Source organism: Dermacentor andersoni, chromosome 10 (genome assembly GCF_023375885.2).
Source record: "Dermacentor andersoni chromosome 10, qqDerAnde1_hic_scaffold, whole genome shotgun sequence".
Classification (NCBI taxonomy): Eukaryota; Metazoa; Arthropoda; class Arachnida; order Ixodida; family Ixodidae; genus Dermacentor; species Dermacentor andersoni.
In genome coordinates, this window is record NC_092823.1 from 8,207,351 (window position 1) to 8,226,750 (window position 19,400).

General features: G+C 51.0%; 1 protein-coding gene across 5 annotated transcripts in view; it reads right to left on the reverse strand.

Annotated features, from left to right (window-relative positions):
- The window catches only part of LOC126519729 (putative phospholipase B-like 2), a 252,868-nt gene that overhangs the window by 165,621 nt on the left and 67,847 nt on the right, over nucleotides 1-19,400 (reverse strand). For all 5 annotated transcript variants that reach the window (XM_055065362.1, XM_055065361.2, XM_055065364.2 and 2 more), the window contains 3 exons: nucleotides 12,486-12,732; nucleotides 6,893-6,999; nucleotides 5,306-5,517 (listed from right to left, as the gene is read on the reverse strand). In XM_055065362.1, the coding sequence (XP_054921337.1) occupies nucleotides 5,306-5,517; nucleotides 6,893-6,999; nucleotides 12,486-12,732 (566 nt within the window). The remainder of the gene's footprint in view (nucleotides 1-5,305; nucleotides 5,518-6,892; nucleotides 7,000-12,485; nucleotides 12,733-19,400) is intronic.

Genomic DNA, 19,400 nt, shown 5'->3' on the forward strand with positions numbered 1-19,400 from the left:
CTCGGTGCCGTCCTAGTCCAGAGAAAAGATGGACATGAACACGTGATAGCTTACGCTAGCCGGTCGTTGTCAAAAGCGGAAGGCAATTATTCTACAACCGAAAAGGAATGCCTTGCCATCGTTTGGGCTACAGCGAAATTTCGCCCTTACCTATATGGCAGGCCATTCAAAGTGGTCAGCGACCATCACGCGTTGTGTTGGCTAGCTAACTTAAAGGACCCTTCAGGACGGCTGGCACGGTGGAGCCTCAGACTACAAGAATACGACATCACTGTAACATACAAGTCCGGACGAAAACACTCAGATGCCGATTGCCTATCACGCGCCCCCATTGACCCGCCGCCGCAAGATGACGAGGATGACGACGCCTTCCTTGGCATAATAAGCGCGGAAGATTTCGCCGAACAACAACGAGGGGACCCGGAGCTAAAAGCCCTAGTCGAGTATTTGGAAGGGCATACCGACGTTGTCCCTAGGGCATTTAAGCGTGGATTATCTTCGTTCACGCTTCAAAGCAACCTACTCGTGAAGAAGAACTTCTCACCAGTCCGCGCCAACTACCTTCTTGTTGTTCCGTCGGCGCTGCGTCCAGAAGTACTGCACGCCCTACATGACGATCCGACCGCTGGGCACCTCGGTTTCTCCCGAACGCTATCGAGGATACAAGAAAAGTATTACTGGCCGCACCTAACCGCCGATGTCGCCCGTTACGTCAAGACATGCCGAGACTGTCAGCGACGCAAGACACCACCGACAAGGCCAGCGGGATTACTACAGCCGATCAAGCCTCCTCACCGACCTTTTCAGCAGATCGGGATGGACTTGTTGGGACCGTTTCCGACATCAACTTCCGGAAATAAGTGGATCGTCGTAGCGACGGACTATCTCACCCGCTTCGCTGAAACTAAAGCTCTACCGAAAGGCAGCGCAGCCGAAGTGGCGAAATTTTTCGTCGAGAACATCCTGCTGCGACATGGTGCTCCAGAAGTCCTCATCACCGACAGAGGAACGGCTTTTACAGCAGAGCTCACGCAAGCCATTCTGCAATACAGCCAGACAAGTCACAGGAGGACAACTGCCTACCATCCGCAGACGAATGGTCTCACGGAGCGCCTGAACAAGACCCTCGCCGACATGCTAGCAATGTACGTCGACGTCGAGCACAAGACGTGGGATGCGGTCCTGCCGTACGTAACATTCGCTTATAACACGGCGGTACAAGAAACAACACAGATCACGCCATTTAAGCTGGTTTACGGCAGGAACCCGACGACGACGCTCGACGCTATGCTGCCGCACGTCACTGACGAGGAAAATCTTGACGTCGCTTCCTATCTCCAGCGCGCCGAAGAAGCTCGACAGCTCGCCCGCTTACGGATCAAGAACCAGCAGCGTACCGACAGCCGACAGTACAACCTGCGACGACGCTTCGTCGAGTACCAGCCCGGCGACCGTGTTTGGGTATGGACCCCGATACGCCGACGAGGACTAAGTGAGAAGCTACTGCGACGCTATTTCGGACCCTACAAGGTTATCCGACGTATTGGCGCACTGGACTATGAGGTCGTGCCAGACGGCATTTCGCATTCACAGCGGCGCCGCGCACGACCTGAAGTGGTCCACGTGGTGCGCCTTAAACCCTTTTACGGACGCTGACGAACTTCTTTATTTTGTTGTCTTTGCTACGAGTGCTTTTCCTTATTACTTTCGTTTGTTTGCAGCATCGGGTCGATGCTTTTTAAGAGGGGGGTATTGACACGTGTACTTATCTTTATCGGGCGACCACGTTCGGCCGCCTAACAAATGTTATCGCACAGCGCGGGACGCGTCTGCATGTATCCGGAAGTTTCTGGAAAGTTATCGATGCTTCTATCCGCTGTCTGTTGTCGCCGAACCTTGTATTATCTGATTTCATCGCGTGACTCGAATGTTGTAGAACTTTGTGGAAGACACGCGGGTCCCATCGGTTAATCTCGAACATTCGACGGCTGATCTATAAAAGCCGACGCGCTTTACCCGCTGATCAGATTTACGACGATCGCCGACTGTGTTCGCCGCTCTCGTTGTGCTTTAAGTGTAGCCTGTTTTGTGGGCACAGGTTCGCCCAATAAAAGCTAGTTTTTGCCTTTCACAGTTTTGCTACTGTGTTCTTTGACGTCACGACCACGTGACAATACGTTACACCACGGAATCCTACATGTGTATTCGCTAAATAAAAATGAAGAAGTTCAAGAAAGGATTCAACGCAGGTTATGGTCGCGGAGTTCCTGCAAAATATGTTGAATTCCTTAGAAGTACAGGATCCGTACTTATTCAAAAACTAGGAAGGCCTTGTGAATTTTCTGGCATCAGATACTACGAGCTGCAGCTGGGGATTCAGCATAGATGTTCAAGATCTTTACTATTCCTTACCGCATGGGCCCCTAATGTGCAGTGTTAAAGATTGCATAACAAATGAGAATGACGAGGTGTCATTCCGCAACACGTGCGGCATGGGCGTGCGCGAGGGAAATTGTGGAAGCACACTGGATTGAAAAACAAAAAGAAAAATGCATCAGCCATACTTCTGTTTCATTATTGGATAAAGAAAATTCACTTCTATTATCAAATCTTTAACGCATTTTATCGTAAGTGGTTGTTTCATGCACCTTGCTGTTTTTATGTTGACCGGGTGGCTTTGGTCCACTTCTTTTTATCACATGTGTTATATGTACTATAGATGTGCTCTCTTGACTTGACAGCGCAGATCTGCGTGTATTATATGCGCTATAGGCGTGCTGTGTTGACTAGATCGCGCAGATCTGTGGGTATCTAAGCAGGTGGTTCTTCAAATAATAAAACCAGTTGTTAGAAAGCGGCCGTCCTTGTGTTTCTTCTATTCTTCGTCCCTGTTTGTTTGCGCACAAAAAGTTTTAAGATGTATCATTGAGAGTTTGACCTTTATGCGCAAATTAGTCGTGCGCAATTTCCTGGCCGTGAGAAAACACGTCCGACATGAATTCGATTTTTGCTTTGTTCGTCCAGCGCTCTTTCTCTACTATTTCTTTCTTTTTATTTTGTGGCTTTGTATTAATTTTTTTAGACTCCTACTTCTTCACGCTGGGATGCTGTCCTACACAGCCCCAACCTCGAAGAACAGTTATGGGCTGTCCAACGGGCCCACGACGTGGCGGAGCGGCTCGGCCTCTCTGTTCCGACGTGGGAGCGGCCCGCTGCGCGCTAGGGCGCGCCCTAAAGGACCCTAATAAAGTTTTTCACCCATCCATCCATCCATCCTTGCTCCGCGAGCTCAGCTCTGTACATTATTCTCAAATCGAAGCTTTGTCATTGGCAACCCATTACAAGAACACATCACTACCATTTGATGTTTTCCAGTCAATGCAACATTGTTTTCCTCGCAACTTTTACTAAGAAGTCCGCAATTTCTGTGGAATCTTCCCGCAACCTGTTTTGCTACGAAAATGTCAGTCAGTTCGGCGAACGAAAGAATTTCCCAATCTTAGCGTTTTAAGTGCGCGAGCATTTCTAAGCTTACCGAATGAGGAAACATATCCGTCTACCCTTCCGTGCATCCGTCATGTAAGACGATCGGTTCCAAGATAGCGCCCGAAGCAGCGTGCCCATTCACCTTCGCGCTGCCTCTCGCTTCAGCGCGAATTGAGCGGCGAGAACACAGCGCGCACGATGCTATGAGCACTCGGAGCGGTGTGTCCCCGTTGCAGATCGCTTTCAACACAGGACTCGCGCGTCTCGCTTCAACGCGAAGGCAAGAATACGGCGCAGACGAAGCTGTCAGCAGTAGGCGCACTGTATCGCCATCGCAGGCGGCTTTCAAGGTGGCGCCTGCGTGCTCGAGCCATACGGATGCGGTTCGCTGTGGACGCGGCGGATGCGCCTAGAGAGCTGTAACGGCTTGTACTGATGGGAACGTTATCAGCACACCTGACGCCGCCGCCTGCAGCAGTTTACTTACGTCATCAATTAACCTTGCGCCGTCGTCCGCAGCAGTTCCTGTCGCCTCAGCTCTGCCGTTTATACTGGTCGGATTAAGTTTCATAACATTGATTACCAACACCTGGCTGCGTGGAGATCATCAAGTAGCACACTGCTTACGCATACATACACAACTCCCAGAGGAGTGTCAGCTTGAGGTTTTTACGGGATTCTTAGGTGATGCGATTTTATGTGATTAGGAAGGTGGTCCCAAAGCGCGCCGTCTTCTGTCGCGCGTGAGGCATGGGTGTGAGGTGAGTTAGGGGGGACGTTCTTCTCCAGCAGCTGCTGCTTACGGCACGGCCGCGCGGGCGCCACACATTGGAAGGGATCTGCGACGTGGCCAAAGTGCGCGCCAGCTCGGGCCTCATCTTCAAAGTGGTCTGCGATATTTGCCGTGTGCACGTAGTGCCGGTAGCTTCCTATGCGCTGTGCTTTCGACGTTTCGGTCGCATTGAAGCCAAAGATGTACGAAGGTCATTCCAGTCATTGCTGCCTCCACGATTCCTCACTTCAGCATTTTGACAGTGAGTGTCCGCGCTCATCGAGCGATATGTGTTCATGCTTACCTACGTGCGCGTGGCACCGCACTTGCTAATTCAGGTAAAACACGTTGACGGACTAGTTTCAATCCATGATAGAATGAGTAAGCGCGAGTGAATGAGGACGTAGAAAGAATCAGACACACAGAGACGGCGCTGTCTGTGTGTGTCTGTTTCTTTCTACGCCCTCGTTCAGTCGCGCTTGCACATTATACCACTGGTAATTTATGAAGTGAATGTTTACACAAGCGACAAAACTACTATACTTACGTCGAATAACTATCTACTAATTTGCTATCGCAATCAGTGCTTCGCCTTTCGGGCGGAACTGCAGCTTTTTTTTACTCACTACCTGCATGAAATTATGGGACAGACCTTTATGTAGTAGGGAGCATCAAGCGGGGGATCAGCTAAGACGTGTGGCTTTCCCAGTTATTGTTTTTGTGTATGCAAACCTGCATAGCCAGCTGAAGCTGGTTTCAACCGTTACCTTTTTCTCCGTAGTTTAACCAGAAATGAACCGCTACCGCTGCATTGGAGTGAAATCCGGAAAACAAAGAAAGTTTCAATCGCACACCGCGTGTTTCGCGGCATTCTGGGAAGGCAGGTGGGCTAGCCTAAAAGACAGAAAGTTCGGGAACCCCTATTGTATGCGATACAACTGTCAATATGCCACGGCGATATTCTTTTATTGAACTGAAGCGCGTGCATCTGCTTGATTTGGGGCAATGTGATCACTTTTCATAGCACCCGAAAAGCACAATTCCCACCTGAGCCGGCCAGTAGCTTGTAGTTGAAGACGTACTGTTTCAATAACTTGTTCATAGCACCGTAATGCCCCCAAGAGGTGTGGGCTGCAATCGCTTCGTCATTGTTGCTCGTTGTCTTGAAGAAGGCGACGCCGGGATCCCTAGGTGCCTTTGGTCCGCGCCTCCCCAACGCCCATTCCAGATCACCTATGTCCTTGTACAAGTTTAGAAGCCTGCGTATGGGATGCCAGAAAGACGCAAACTAGTGGTGCTAGTCGTATGGCTACCGCATACAGCCAAGTTGTTATACAATAATTAAACTTTGCGTGACGCTACTTAAGGGAGCTCACACTTATGCATACGTCTATCTATATTCGGTGGCAATAATGTCCTTATAAGTGTGGAAAAAGAGAGAAACGGCACGAAATGTGCAAAGGGGTTAGTTATACTTGGTCTTGTTTGCTACCTCACACGTGGGGAGGGGATGAAGAAGTGAAAAAGAGCTAGAGACAGATGACATAGGATTTGAGATCAGTCACATGCGTTGCTTATCTTTACAGGGCACTCAAGTGTATTGCCATCAGATATGCTGTAGATGAGGTAGTGTGGGTTTCTGGCTAAAAGGTAGTTAGGGGATCAGATGTCGGCGTGCCAGCTATCGAGAAATACCCCCACTCAGTTGCAGTAGTGGAGGATGGTCGATACCGTACAAAACACGTACAGTGCTCGCAGGGCGCTATTGTCTACCGCTTAAAGAAACACACTCATTGAAGCTGGCCACTTGCTGATTGTCATGCGTGCCCAGTAGAAATCCCGTCTATGGCTGCTGAAACCATACCTTTGCTGAGGATAGCAGCAAAGTCGAGGACAGTAGAGAATCAGAGGTGTGATGAAATTGGGAAATTTGAAGGCATAGCTTGGAATCTACAACCGAAAGGAAGGGGTTATTCGATCCCCGGATCCTTTCCATCCCCAGATGCCCAGATGAGGACGACGTTTTCAAAAGCGAAGCGGTTGTTCTGAGAAAGTCGTATGGGTTTAATTTGTAGCTTCGTGCTACTGCCCTGTGGATCAGTTTTCTCATTTATGAATGTTCCAACTTCTTGAAGGTTCCTGCGGAAAGATGTGCCATGTGGTATGTTTGCTGTGGCGTACAGCCTAAATTTGTGGATCTAGAGAAATCAACGCAAGTAACGTGGGACATGACATTCGTGTTACCTTGTGTCGAAAACAGCCATGTGTCATGTTGTTTCCTTTCTTTGCTGTCCGTCTATTTTGGTTGTGCACAGTAGTGCCGTCAGTATATTTCATCAACTGATCAGATGAAACCATAGTTATGTTTTATCTCCTTGCCTTTTCTACCTCTCTCCATCGTAGTATTCGTACACCGTACTCTCCACATTATTTTGTATCTTTGACAAAATTATCTACCTCATTTATGCAAATAGTGCGCCTTTACTAATAAACTGAGTACTAGCCGTAATGGCTATAGTGTCCTGCTATGATGACAGCGTGAAAATTCGTGGAAATAAATAAAAAGATGGTGGTCTGACAAACGTACTGAACGAGCCGTGGCACTAACTGGTGAAAAAATGGACCATGACTCACACGAGTCTCTCAAAGTCGGTCGGCATCTCGTAAGGGTCGTAGGGAATACTTTTAGCTCCGGTCAGTCCCCGCTGCATACCTGATATTTGTAGTACAGCCAACTCCACCTGCAAACGTTAGTGCGCAAACAGTGTATGGTGTAATAGGAGATGAAACTGTAATAAGACAAAGCGTGCTGGCTATCAAGGGCACTTGGAATCGCCTCGAAAGTGCTACTAAACGATCAGTATATTTAAAGAGGTCGCAGATTTTCTGAGAAACAAAAGGACCATGCGACCAGACTTTTTTTTGTCAGCATCGCGAACATGTGTCACAGATCTCGTCAAAATGCTATTACTGAGGCAGTCAAAGAAGTCATTTGATTAATTTCGAGCCGCAAGGTTTCAGGTTTCTCCTCCGGTATCTTAAGAGAGGTATTCAGAGACCTGGATTAAGAAGAAGTGGGGATAAAAGTTAATGGAGAATACCTTAGTAACGTGATTCGCTGATGATATTGCCTTGCTTAGTAACTCAGGGGACCAACTGCAATGCATGCTCACTGACCTGGAGAGGCAAAGCCGAAGGGTGGGTCTAAAAATTAATCTGCAGAAAACTAAAGTAATGTTTAACAGTCTCGGAAGAGAACAGCAGTTTACAATAGGTAGCGAGGCACTGGAAGTGGTAAGGGAATGCATCTACTTAGGACAGGTAGTGACTGCGGATCCGGATCATGAGACTGAAATAATCAGAAGAATAAGAATGGGCTGGGGTGCGTTTGGCAGGCATTCTCAGACCATGAACAGCAGGTTGCCATTATCCCTCAAGAGAAAAGTGTATAACAGCTGTGTCTTACCAGCACTCACGTACGGGGCAGAAACCTGGATGCTTACGAAAAGGGTTCTACTTAAATTGAGGACGACGCAACGAGCTATGGAAAGAAGAATGATAGGTGTAACGTTAAGGGATAAGAGAAGAGGAGATTGGGTGAGGGAACAAACGCGAGTTAATGATATCTTAGTCGAAATCAAGAAAAAGAAATGGGCATGGGCAGGACACGTAATGAGGAGGGAAGATAACCGATGGTCATTAAGAGTTACGGAATGGATTCCAAGGGAAGGGAAGCGTAGCAGAGGGCGGCAGAAAGTTAGGTGAGCGGACGAGATTAAGAAGTTAGCAGGGACAACATGGCCACAATTAGTACATGACCGGGGTAGTTGGAGAAGTATGGGAGAGGCCTTTGCCCTGCAGTGGGCATAACCAGGCTGATGATGATGATGTTAAGAGAGCCTCTGCTTCCTACGCATTTATGCGCAGAGTATGCACGATGGATTTAAAGGTGCCTTTCTGCAGAATGGTGGAATTGGCGCTCTCTTATGGTTGTCTCAAGTTCTGTGTGGAGCATAAGCAAGACGTCAGAAGGAAGAGCTGCAAGTGTCGGTAAGGCATTTGGGGGTTATCAAGCACGAATGTCGCGCACCTAGATGATTGCTTAGCTTCGCCCTCGTGCGCAATGTCAGGCGGAGAGTATAATGTACGATGTGCAGCTGACGTTGTTAATCGATCCCCACTGTGGACTACCATTTACGATGGCTCGTTGACTGACATCTTAATAGAACATATTGACAAGTGTACATGGTTTATATCTTTCTGGTGGCGGCTTTTCATTTGGCAACTATTCGTACAAGGTTATCGCTCGGCATAAGGCGCTCCTTCATGTGCCGGAACCTTGTCGAATATTGCCGCCGATTCCGTAGCGAAAGAGTCTTGTCTAATTTGGGTGCACTTGTCGAATTCGGTTGCACGTGCCACACAAATACTTGCGCTCATTCTGGAACACACGCGAGCGCCAGGGATTAGGCGGGCATGCCTACGATGACTCATGAATAAATAGCTGTGCTCACTGTTACTGTTGTGTTTTCAATGTCACTTGTTTTTGTGGGTAGAAGTTCGCCCAATAAAATGCTAACTTCGTGACTTACAGCTTTGCAGCTGTCTGGCTTTTCACCGTCACTACAACCTGACCAAATGAATTTCATCGCCTTCTATGAGCAGACAATCGACCCACAAGACGCGCGAAATGAATGCCTACGGTCCTATTCCGGTCATTCATGTACCGGAAAAAATTCATGCCCCTACTGCATGCCTTCTTGCAAAAAAAGCAAAAAAAAAAAAGCAAGACCGCGTTGAGCACATAGTCAGCACCTAGCACCTCAACACACTTGGAATTTAGAAGCTACCGGCTTCATTTTACATTGTGAAAAATAAGCACTCTTCTTACGGAATGCAGGCCAGGCCCTAAGGATATGTCTGGGGCAAGCCAGTCGTTGTCATGTGTTTGCTGTCAGGTAAGTTCCCCACGCGCCCTATTTTAGAGGTAGTCTCCGGCGAGAGCCAAGGTGAGGCGACTCGAAATGCCTGGTGACTTCGGATACGCTGCGTGCTCGTGGGTCTCGTGTTGGAAGCCGCGCAATCTCACGTTTCGGAAACACTTCGAAGCCAGAGGCCGCACGAAGTTTTCGCTCACCGCTGCTGCCGCTCTTCACACCATCGTTGTAGCCATGAGTTTCCGCGGTCATCGAGTAAAATCTGTTCATTGCGTGTGGGACGCTATGCTTGGTAATTTATTAATATGCCGATCATTACTCAAATTTACACGGCCAATAAAAGTACTGCCGTAACTTCGTATCACAAGAAGCCAACAAACAAAGATAACAAGGACACGCAACACAGGGGAAATTACTTGTACTTATTAATAAAAATTAACAAAAAATGATTATTGGGATTGAAAGTGGATGAGAAAACAATTTGCTGCATGTCACGAACTCGTGACGCTTGCGGCAGAAAGGATGTTCTACATCCGCCGCCAAGGTTTGTGATTATAAGGCGTATAAGTCAGCCTTGTCCCTTTCCACATCTACGTCGACGGCTCGGTTACTGTCGATTGGCGTCCGCAACTCCATTACGGTGCTGACGGAGGCCCATCGCACGTCCCAGATCCTCCCTCTTTCCCGCACCCGCCCGGTTGCGCACTTCCCTCCACCCTTAACCTCTCCCCTCTTATTCCTCTTCCCACATCACTGCCTATCCCTTCCCATGTCCCAACCCTCCTAACCGTTAATCCCCTTCCTAAAAATACGCATCCAGAACACCACCCCTCCCGTAAAGCAGCGCGAGCCTCCGCGCTCTGGCGTCAGTATACGAACGGCAGGCCGCCGCGGCTTACGTAGATGCTGCCCCGTACCGCCGCTACCCAGAACATGCCCTTGCCGTCACTGACAATTCTCTCCGACCCGCTCTTACTGCCTCAGTCTACAGTTCTACCTCTGTCGAGGCCGAGGAGGCAGCCCTTGATATCACGCAAACCTCCGCGAAGTTCATCTCTAGCGACTACAAACCTGCGGTCTACAACTACGCGGTTGGACGGGTGGCACACCCGGCCATCGCAATCTTGTGTTCCGATACCGTTCCCTCTCGCCCCATCCAAATCATCTGGGTGCCCGCTCACGCGGCCCATCCTGGTAACGAGGCGGCCAATTCCATTGCTCGAGATTCGACTGACCGAGCAAGCCCGCCCGCGCCAGGAATGGATACGCGTGACGCGCTCCTCACGTACCGCGATATCACATTGCACCATCGTCTGTCTCGTCTCCTCTCCCCCCCCCCCCCCCCTCCGCAACAATCCCTTTCCCAGCCCGGATGGATGGAGGGATGGATGTTACGAGCGTCCGCTTTCGAACGGGGCGGGGCGGTGGGTTGCCCACCGACACTTGTGGCGCCACCTTCAGACCCATACCTATCTTACTCCCGCACGTCTTGCCCTCTTCCACCCCGGGGCGCATTCGCCAGCTTGCCGCTTATGTGACGGCTCCCGCGCCGATTACGCTGACGTTCTATTCTCCTGCCCGGCACACTTGCCCCCCGCCTTTGGCGCCTAACCAGTCCGCAGCAGTGGGAGGTTGCTTTGTCCAGCACCGAGCCGGCTATCCAAATCCGGCTGGTGAACTGGCCGGAGGACGTCACGACTAGGCATGGCCTGCACGCCACAACCGGCAGCCAGAAGGCCGCTCACAACGCTGCTTTTGAATTTGTTTTTGCTTTTGGCCTTCTCATCAATAAATGTTTTTCACCACCACCACAACAGTGCGCTCACTTGACATGCCCGTTCCGCCGCGTTTCGCTCGTGGCTCCTGTCTCACGCGCGTCCGGAAAACGCGTCTGCAAATACGGTGGCAATCTGCAAATGCGGTGGCATAGTTGTTCATGTTCTTGATTTCTTATATCAACTATGCCATCGGATTTGCAGATTTATTTATTCTCCTACCTTTACAAACACCACCAACCTGCATTTGCTCTCCTTTTCCTATTTATCATTTTTTTAAAGCGCCAGCTTTGGGGCCAAACCCGAAACGAGCGCGAGCTGTCGCCCACGATTTTGCTTTGCCGATATTAGCAAACCGCAACGCGTTTTCTGGACCCGTGTGAGACCGCACCCACGAGCGAAACGTGGCGGAACGGGAATGCAAAGTGAGCGCACTCTCCCCGCCTGCCAGGCACAAGCAAAAGACAAGACGAGCAGTCAAATCTAGCTGCGCTCCAGCTATGGTAAGCCGCTGCAAACATACCGACATAACACTGCCCGGCGCTGGCGTCAGTACAAGCTGGTCCTGGCCACGTGGCGGAGCGTTCGTGTTCAGCGGGCTGACGGCTGTACGTGCCATATACGCAGCCGCCACCGAAGTACGCTCGATCACGGCTCATAACGGTTTGACCCGGACGAGTGAGGTGCTCAAGAGTGACGTGCTCGGAACGTCATCAGCGCACCCGGCGCCGCCGTGTGCACCAGTTCGCGCCGCCGCAGCGCCGTCGCCTGCGCTGGCCGGATCGAGTTGCTTAAGGAAAGCGGGCTGCGTGGAGATGAGCAAGTAGACGCATACGTGCTTAGACAACTCCCAGAGGAGTTTCTGCGCTTTAAATTTTTTCATTGCTACTTCTGCAATAACAGTTTATTGTTTGTTCAGCACTGCTGTGTGTCTACACTGTTCCCGTTCGTGTAAAAAAAAAATGCGGTGTTTTTTCTACCGAGTATCTGTAGCAACTCACGCAAGAATGAGTTCGCAGGAATGCAAGTCGAAATTGTGAGGCCTTCACAAAAAGCTTACATAATTGTCCCCCACGACACTATTTAGCCGCATGCCCGAAGCTGATTTGCGGAAACGAAGACGGGTAAACCACGGTTTTTGCGGGAGCTTGTTTTCTCTGGCCAGCTCTTTTGTGAGTGATATGTATGCGATATATTTTATACACTTTCAATTTCAAAAATATTTCGCACGAATGTTTGTATAACGTATGACCGTAACTTCTCTTCCACAAGTGTGTATGTTTTGAAGTTATATAGTGATATCTAACAAAGCCCCTGTAATGCGTGTTTAAAGATCCCAAAAAGGGAGGTATATTCAGAGATAGGCTAAGGGATTGTATTACGCGCACAGCTCGGGCGTCACCAGCAATTAAGCAACTCGTCAGCGGGTAACGTATCCGCCAATAGTCGCTGCTGTGATGGTATAATTTTGGGGCCAGTAATGATTCGCAAGAACAATGCGTATAGAAGACATGCCTGATGCCAGAAAGGGTCTCTGTCGCCGTACTGGATGGCATTTTCTAGCAGCGACCTGAGGTTAGCCCGGTAGAAAGCGAACAGTCGTGAGCAGAAGGCCGGGTCAGTGTCGCAGTAGTGGCCGTACATGTTGGCGTAGTGCTGATCTGTCATACGGCTGGTGGCCGTGCCTTCTGCGTAGCCTGCCGCGTACGCCTGCTGGGAATCCTTGAAGCGGCCGTCCGTCTTCACGTACACCGACGACCACCTGGAGGGGGCGGCAGGACCCGTTAACTGAACGAAAGACTATTATATAAACTATATAATATTGGAATTAAAAGTGCATAAAAAAGAACTTGCGGCAGGTAGGCAACGATCCTACGGCTTTGGATTAAGTATAACGTAAAACATAGTAAACGATAAGGAAGGGTGTTAACCAAGGCGTCCGAATTTCATGAATCATATCAGGAGAACCGAACAAAGACACCAAGGCCAACACAGGGGAAATTACGTACACTTACTATATGAATTTAAAAAATTATAAATTAATGAAAATCAATATAGTTGAAAAAGCAACTTGCCGCACGTGCGCAGCCATCCCATGTCTTCACATTACGCGAGCGATGCTCTACCAATTGAACTACCGCGGCGCGGTTTTCCCATCCACTTCCTGGGGTAGTTATGTGTTTCTACTATAACACACAGTAGTAACACATAAATACCCCCAAATTACTGAGAAGAAAACTTGGCATACGACAAGCCAAGATGTATGCACTGAAAGATAAGCAGGATAATTTCAAGGAGAGTGTAGGATTGGGCTTGTTGGTGAAACGTGCTTTAAAGTTCGACAACACATAGCGCTCTGTTCTCTCATTTGTCCCCTCTGTTGTCTTTGCGTTGTTATTCAAACCTTAAGGCAGGGTAAAATCATCAAGAACTTTGACGATATTGACACGTGTACTTATATTTATCGGGCGACCACGTTTCGCCGCCTAACAAATCTTATCGCACAGCGCGGGACGCGCCTGCATGTATCCGAAGTTTCTGGAAAGTTATCGATGCTTCTATCCGCTGTATGTTGTCGCCGAACCTTGTGTTATCTGATTTCATCGCGTGACGCGAATGGTGTAGAACTTTGTGGAAGGCACGCGGGTCCCAACGATTAGTCTGGAACATTCGACGACTGTTGTATAAAAGCCGACGCGCTTGACCCGCTGATCAGATTTTCGACGATCGCCGACTGTGTTCGCCGCTCTTGTTGTGCTTTAAGTGTAGCCTGTTTTGTGGGCACAGGTTCGCCCAATAAAACCTAGTTTTGCCTTTCACAGTATTGCTACTGTGTTCTTTGCCGTCACGACCACGTGACATCTGGTGGAGGTGCTTTTGGTCCATGTACCGGACGCCCCCGACAAGCCGTGATCCAAGCCCGGACCGTAAAGAGAGCACCAACGTAGTCACGGACCATCGAGTAAGCCGTCGTCTACAACAGCTGCCCCCGGAACACGGACTTCTACCTGAGAAGACCAAGAAGATCGTGGCCAAGACAACCCCAATGGCTGCCCCAGCGACCCCCATTGTCCTGCAACAACCTCGGGACCCACCGACCTTCCACGGAGCAGCTACTGAAGACCCGGAATCCTGGGTGGAGACCTACGAACGAATCGCGACTTTCAACAACTGGGACTCCGACGACAAGCTGCGGCATGTGTACTTCGCCTTAGAAGACGCCGCCAGAACGTGGTTTGAGAACCGGGAGTCGACCATGACCACATGGGACCTGTTCCGTAGCAGCTTCCTGCGCACCTTTACGAGCGTCGTGCGCAAGGAAAGGGCCGAAGCCATACTGGACGCCCGAGTGCAGCTACCTAACGAGAACGTCGCCATATTCACGGAAGAAATGAACCGCCTGTTCCGCCACGCCGACCCGGATATGCCCGAAGAGAAGAAAGTCCGCCTTCTCATGCGTGGCGTGAAGGAAGAACTTTTCGGCGCAATGATACGAAGTCCACCGAAGACCGTAGAAGAGTTTCTTCACGAGGCCACCAGCATCGAGAAGACACTCGAAATGCGGAACCGGCAAGTCAACCGCCGCACGAACTCTACCAACTACACAGGAATTCAGTCACTGGCCACCGACGACCTGCGCGAGACTATCCGAGCGGTCGTGCGGGAGGAACTACAAAAGCTGTTCCCGTCATCGCAGCCTCAAGTGGCTTCGATTGCCGACACCGTACGTGAGGAGCTCCAACAACAACTCGGAGTAGCCCCTGAATCGCCGCAGCCTCAGCCGCAAGTGATGACATACACCGCTGTAGCCCGCCGTCACGTTCCCCCTCCGCGCCCACGGCAGGGCCCAGTGACGACACAGTTCCGTCGTCCACCACCAACCCCGCCGCCAGCACGCCAACCCGTCACCCCACGCGGCATTCCAAGGAAGACTGACGTTTGGCGCGCCCCTGACCATCGCCCGCTTTGCTATCACTGCGGAGAAGCCGGGCACATCTACCGCCGATGCCCATACCGGGAGATGGGACTCCGAGGGTTCGCCGTGAACGCGCCGCGACCACAGATTGGCGAACGACCTCGCGATATCGCCGACTACCACGCCGCCACTCAGTGGAGCCCTCGACGACCGTCCCGTTCGCCGTCACCAGGCCGTTACCTGTCGCCGCAGCGCCGACCATACACTGGCCCAGCCCGGGGCCGGTCTGCGAGACCATATCCGGAAAACTAAAAGCAGCAACCGATGGAGGTGCGGTTGCTGTTCGTCGAACTGACGAAGATCCTCCGACGCCGACGGAGACGCCGAAGAGACCATCTCCGCGACATAATAATGACACGCCGCCGTCCCGACGAAGTCAGAATGCCAAGACTACACCGACAAAAGACTACGTGACGACGCGACGTTCCAGCTTCAGTATAACGCGACGCAGCCGTGATCCGACGCCAAGAACTAACTGCAACGCCAGACAAAGAACCACCGACCTCGACGTGCTTCTCGACGGCCACGCAGTTACCGCCTTAGTGGACACAGGGGCCGATTACTCCGTAATGAGTGGACACATCGCCGCCCAGTTGAAGAAGGTTAAGACCGCATGGGAAGGCCCTCAAATTCGGACCGCTGGAGGACACCTCATCACGCCGACTGGAATATGCACGGCAAGAATAACCATTCATAACCGGACTTACCCTGCCACCTTCGTTATCCTCCAACAGTGTTCACGAGACGTCATTCTCGGTATGGACTTCCTGAACCAACACGGTGCAATCATCGACCTGCAGTCGAAGTCTATAACGCTGTCGGAAGATAAAGCGACACCGCCGGAGAGCCCTCGTAGTCGCCACGCCTTGAGTGTGCTCGAAGATCAAGTGACCATCCCGCCTCGCTCCAGCATTGTTATTTCGGTCGGCACAGAAACACCCGCTGACGTAGAAGGCGTCATCGAAGGCGACCAACGTCTACTGCTAGACCGTGAAATTTGCGTCGCAAGAGGGATCGCTCGACTGCATGGAGGGAAAATTGAAGTGTTGCTGACAAACTTCAGCCACGAGTTCAAGCACATCAACAAGGGCACGACGGTCGGGTACATTGAGGAAATTCTGGAAACCAGTAATGCATTTGTCCTCTCTCATTCCGCCGCATCTGCCCCGACGACCATGGTTCCGGAACCAAACTACGACATTAATCCAAGTCTCCCCATGGGCAAGCAGCAACAGCTCAGAAGTCTGCTCCGACGATACAAAGCCTGCTTTTCGACATCATCGAGGATTCGACAAACACCAGTCGCCAAGCATCGCATAATCACCGAGGAGTGCACTCGACCACTCCGCCAGAGCCCTTACCGAGTTTCGCTGCGAGAACGTGAAGCTATAAGAGAACAAGTCGACGAAATGCTGCGCGACGACATCATCCAGCCATCGAAAAGCCCGTGGGCATCTCCTGTTGTCCTGGTGAAGAAAAAGGACGAAACCCTACGTATCTGCGTCGATTATCGTCGACTGAACAAGATCACGAAGAAGGACGTATACCCCCTTCCGCGGATAGACGACGCATTGGATCGGCTCTGCAAGGCTAAATACTTCTCGTCGATGGAACTCAAGTCTGGCTATTGGCAAATAGAAGTCGACGAAAGAGATCGCGAAAAGACCGCCTTCGTCACCCCGGACGGCCTCTACGAGTTCAAGGTTATGCCATTTGGACTGTGCTCGGCGCCCGCAACGTTCCAACGGGTGATGGACACGGTTTTAGCAGGATTGAAGTGGCAGACCTGTCTCGTTTACTTGGATGACGTCGTTGTCTTCGCCGGCAATTTCGACGATCACCTTAGGCGGCTTGCAACAGTACTAGAGGCCATCATGTCATCAGGACTTACTCTGAAGCCGGAAAAGTGCCACTTCGCTTACCAGGAGCTTCTATATTTAGGCCACGTCATCAGCAAATCTGCAGTCCGCCCCGACCCGCAGAAGACAGCTGCCATCGCAAAGTTCCCGCAACCCATCGACAAGAAGGCAGTGCGTAGATTCCTTGGCATGTGTGCCTACTACAGGCGCTTTGTCAAGGACTTTTCACGCATCGCGGAGCCGCTAACCCATCTAACCAAATGTGATGTCGAGTTCAAGTGGGAAACGCCGCAGGCCGACGCATTTCAAGAACTCAAACGACGCATGCAGTCGCCGCCCGTACTTGCGCACTTCGACGAGCACGCCGATACCGAAATTCACACTGACGCCAGTAGCCTAGGCCTCGGTGCCGTCCTAGTCCAGAGAAAAGACGGACATGAACACGTGATAGCTTACGCTAGCCGGTCGTTGTCAAAAGCGGAAGGCAATTATTCTACAACCGAAAAGGAATGCCTCGCCATCGTTTGGGCTACAGCGAAATTTCGCCCTTACCTTTATGGCAGGCCATTCAAAGTGGTCAGCGACCATCACGCGTTGTGTTGGCTAGCTAACTTAAAGGACCCTTCAGGACGGCTGGCACGGTGGAGCCTCAGACTACAAGAATATGACATCACTGTAACATACAAGTCCGGACGAAAACACTCAGATGCGGATTGCCTATCACGCGCCCCCATTGACCCGCCGCCGCAAGATGACGAGGATGACGACGCCTTCCTTGGCATAATAAGCGCGGAAGATTTCGCCGAACAACAACGAGGGGACCCGGAGCTAAAAGCCCTAGTCGAGTATTTGGAAGGGCACACCAACGTTGTCCCTAGGGCATTTAAGCGTGGATTATCTTCGTTCACGCTTCAAAAGAACCTACTCTTGAAGAAGAACTTCTCACCAGTCCGCGCCAACTAACTTCTTGTTGTTCCGTCGGCGCTGCGTCCAGAAGTACTGCACGCCCTACATGACGATCCGACCGCTGGGCACCTCGGTTTCTCCCGAACGCTATCGAGGATACAAGAAAAGTATTACTGGCCGCACCTAACCGCCGATGTCGCCCGTTACGTCAAGACATGCCGAGACTGTCAGCGACGCAAGACACCACCGACAAGGCCAGCGGGATTACTACAGCCGATCAAGCCTCCTCACCGACCTTTTCAGCAGATCGGGATGGACTTGTTGGGACCGTTTCCGACATCAACTTCCGGAAATAAGTGGATCGTCGTAGCGACGGACTATCTCACCCGCTTCGCTGAAACTAAAGCTCTACCGAAAGGCAGTGCAGCCGAAGTGGCGAAATTTTTCGTCGAGAACATCCTGCTGCGACATGGTGCTCCAGAAGTCCTCATCACCGACAGAGGAACGGCTTTTACAGCAGAGCTCACGCAAGCCATTCTGCAATACAGCCAGACAAGTCACAGGAGGACAACTGCCTACCATCCGCAGACGAATGGTCTCACGGAGCGCCTGAACAAGACCCTCGCCGACATGCTAGCAATGTACGTCGACGTCGAGCACAAGACGTGGGATGCGGTCCTGCCGTACGTAACATTCGCTTATAACACGGCGGTACAAGAAACAACACAGATCACGCCATTTAAGCTGGTTTACGGCAAGAACCCGACGACGACGCTCGACGCTATGCTGCCGCACGTCACTGACGAGGAAAATCTTGACGTCGCTTCCTATCTCCAGCGCGCCGAAGAAGCTCGACAGCTCGCCCGCTTACGGATCAAGAACCAGCAGCGTACCCGCAGCCGACAGTACAACCTGCGACGACGCTTCGTCGAGTACCAGCCCGGCGACCGTGTTTGGGTATGGACCCCGATACGCCGACGAGGACTAAGTGCGAAGCTACTGGGACGCTATTTCGGACCCTACAAGGTTATCCGACGTGTTGGCACACTGGACTATGAGGTCGTGCCAGACGGCATTTCGCATTCACAGCGGCGCCGCGCACGATCTGAAGTGGTCCACGTGGTGCGCATTAAACCCTTTTACGGACGCTGACGAACTTCCTTATTTTGTTGTCTTCTTTGCTACGAGTGCTTTTCCTTATTACTTTCGTTTGTTTGCAGCATCGGGTCGATGCTTTTTAAGAGGGGGGTATTGACACGTGTTCTTATATTTATCGGGCGACCACGTTTCGCCGCCTAACAAATCTTATCGCACAGCGCGGGACGCGCCTGCATGTATCTGAAGTTTCTGGAAAGTTATCGATGCTTCTATCCACTGTATGTTGTCGCCGAGCCTTGTGTTATCTGAGTTCATCGCGTGACGCGAATGGTGTAGAAGTTTGTGGAAGGCACACGGGTCCCAACGATTAGTCTGGAACATTCGACGACTGTTGTATAAAAGCCGACGCGCTTGACCCGCTGATCATATTTTCGACGATGGCCGACTGCGTTCGCCGCTCTCGTTGTGCTTTAAGTGTAGCCTGTTTTGTGGGCACAGGTTCGCCCAATAAAAGCTAGTTTTGCCTTTCACAGTATTGCTACTGTGTTCTTTGCCGTCACGGCCACGTGACAATATAGTAAAAGCAGCGGA